The sequence below is a fragment of the Geospiza fortis genome, unplaced genomic scaffold, assembly GCF_000277835.1.
Source record: "Geospiza fortis unplaced genomic scaffold, GeoFor_1.0 scaffold371, whole genome shotgun sequence".
Classification (NCBI taxonomy): domain Eukaryota; kingdom Metazoa; phylum Chordata; class Aves; order Passeriformes; family Thraupidae; genus Geospiza; species Geospiza fortis.
This window is the reverse complement of record NW_005054597.1, coordinates 285,575-286,616: the sequence shown is the minus strand read 5'-3', so window position 1 is coordinate 286,616 and position 1,042 is coordinate 285,575. Positions and strand designations below refer to the sequence as shown.

The 1,042-nt window shown below is 54.3% G+C and overlaps 1 protein-coding gene across 1 annotated transcript in view; it reads right to left on the bottom strand.

The window, feature by feature from the left end:
- Positions 1 to 833, bottom strand: part of ERLIN2 (ER lipid raft associated 2) — a 10,832-nt gene extending 9,999 nt beyond the window's left edge. The window contains exon 1 of the mRNA XM_031064503.1: positions 772 to 833. Within this exon, the coding sequence (XP_030920363.1) occupies positions 772 to 823 (52 nt within the window). The 5' untranslated portion in view covers positions 824 to 833. The remainder of the gene's footprint in view (positions 1 to 771) is intronic.
- Positions 834 to 1,042: the final 209 nt, after the last annotated feature.

Genomic DNA, 1,042 nt, shown 5'->3' with positions numbered 1-1,042 from the left:
CTATTCTATTCTATTCCATTCCATTCCATTCCATTTCTATTCCATTCCATTCTATTCCCTTCCATTTCTATTCCTATTCTATTCTATTCCATTCCATTCCATTCCATTTTATTCTATTCCATTCCATTCCATTCTATATTCTATTTTTTCCTAATACCCAACCTCTCCCTTCCCTGATGTAGCTGCAGAGAGCAAGGGGGGATGGAGCAGGGAGAGCAGGCTCAGCACTCTCAGGGAAAGCCCTGGAGCTCAGTGCCAGAGCAGAATGAAATGAGGGACACCCCTGCCCTCAAACCCTCTGCTCAGGGCAGGTTTATTCACTGCTGGTATTTTGTGGTGCTCTCAGCAATTTCTGTCTCCTGCCCTGTGAACAGGAGGGTCTGAAGCACCTCCAGGCAGTGCTGGGGCTGCACAGACACACAGACACACACAGACAGACACACAGACAGACACACACACAGCTCCCTGCTGAGCCAGGCACTCCCACGCTCAAACCCAAAGGATCTGGGAAAAAGCTGCCCAGGTGGATTTCCAGGAGCCTTTACTCACAGCCCCTAAATCCCCTGGGACTCCAACCTGCTGCACAAAGCTCAGGGGGGCCGGGATAGAAACAACAGCCCAAATTCCTGAGGGAGGGGGCACAGGTGACAGCTGGAGCTCAGGGCACACCTGTGGGACAGCCTGGCTCCCTCCAGGTAAATCCAGCCCCTCCTGGGGACAGCCTGGCTGCCCCCAAACCCAGCCCAGCCCCAGGGCAGAGCTGGGACTCACCCGCGCTCTGGATGAGGAAATTCACCACCTCGATCCTGTCGAAATAAATCATCACTCCCCCACTGCAAAAAAAAAAAAAAAGGAGAAAACACAAAAATGAGCTTTGCAGGAGGCTGAGGGCTCCAAGGGACAGGTGTGGGACCAGCCCAGCACACGGTCCTGGGGCTCCCAGTGCCCCCAGTATGGGGCTGGAGAGGAACTCGGTTTTGCTGGTGTCCCCAGTCAGGGCTCGGCAGGAGCTCGGTTTTGCCGGTGTCCCCAGTCAGGGCTC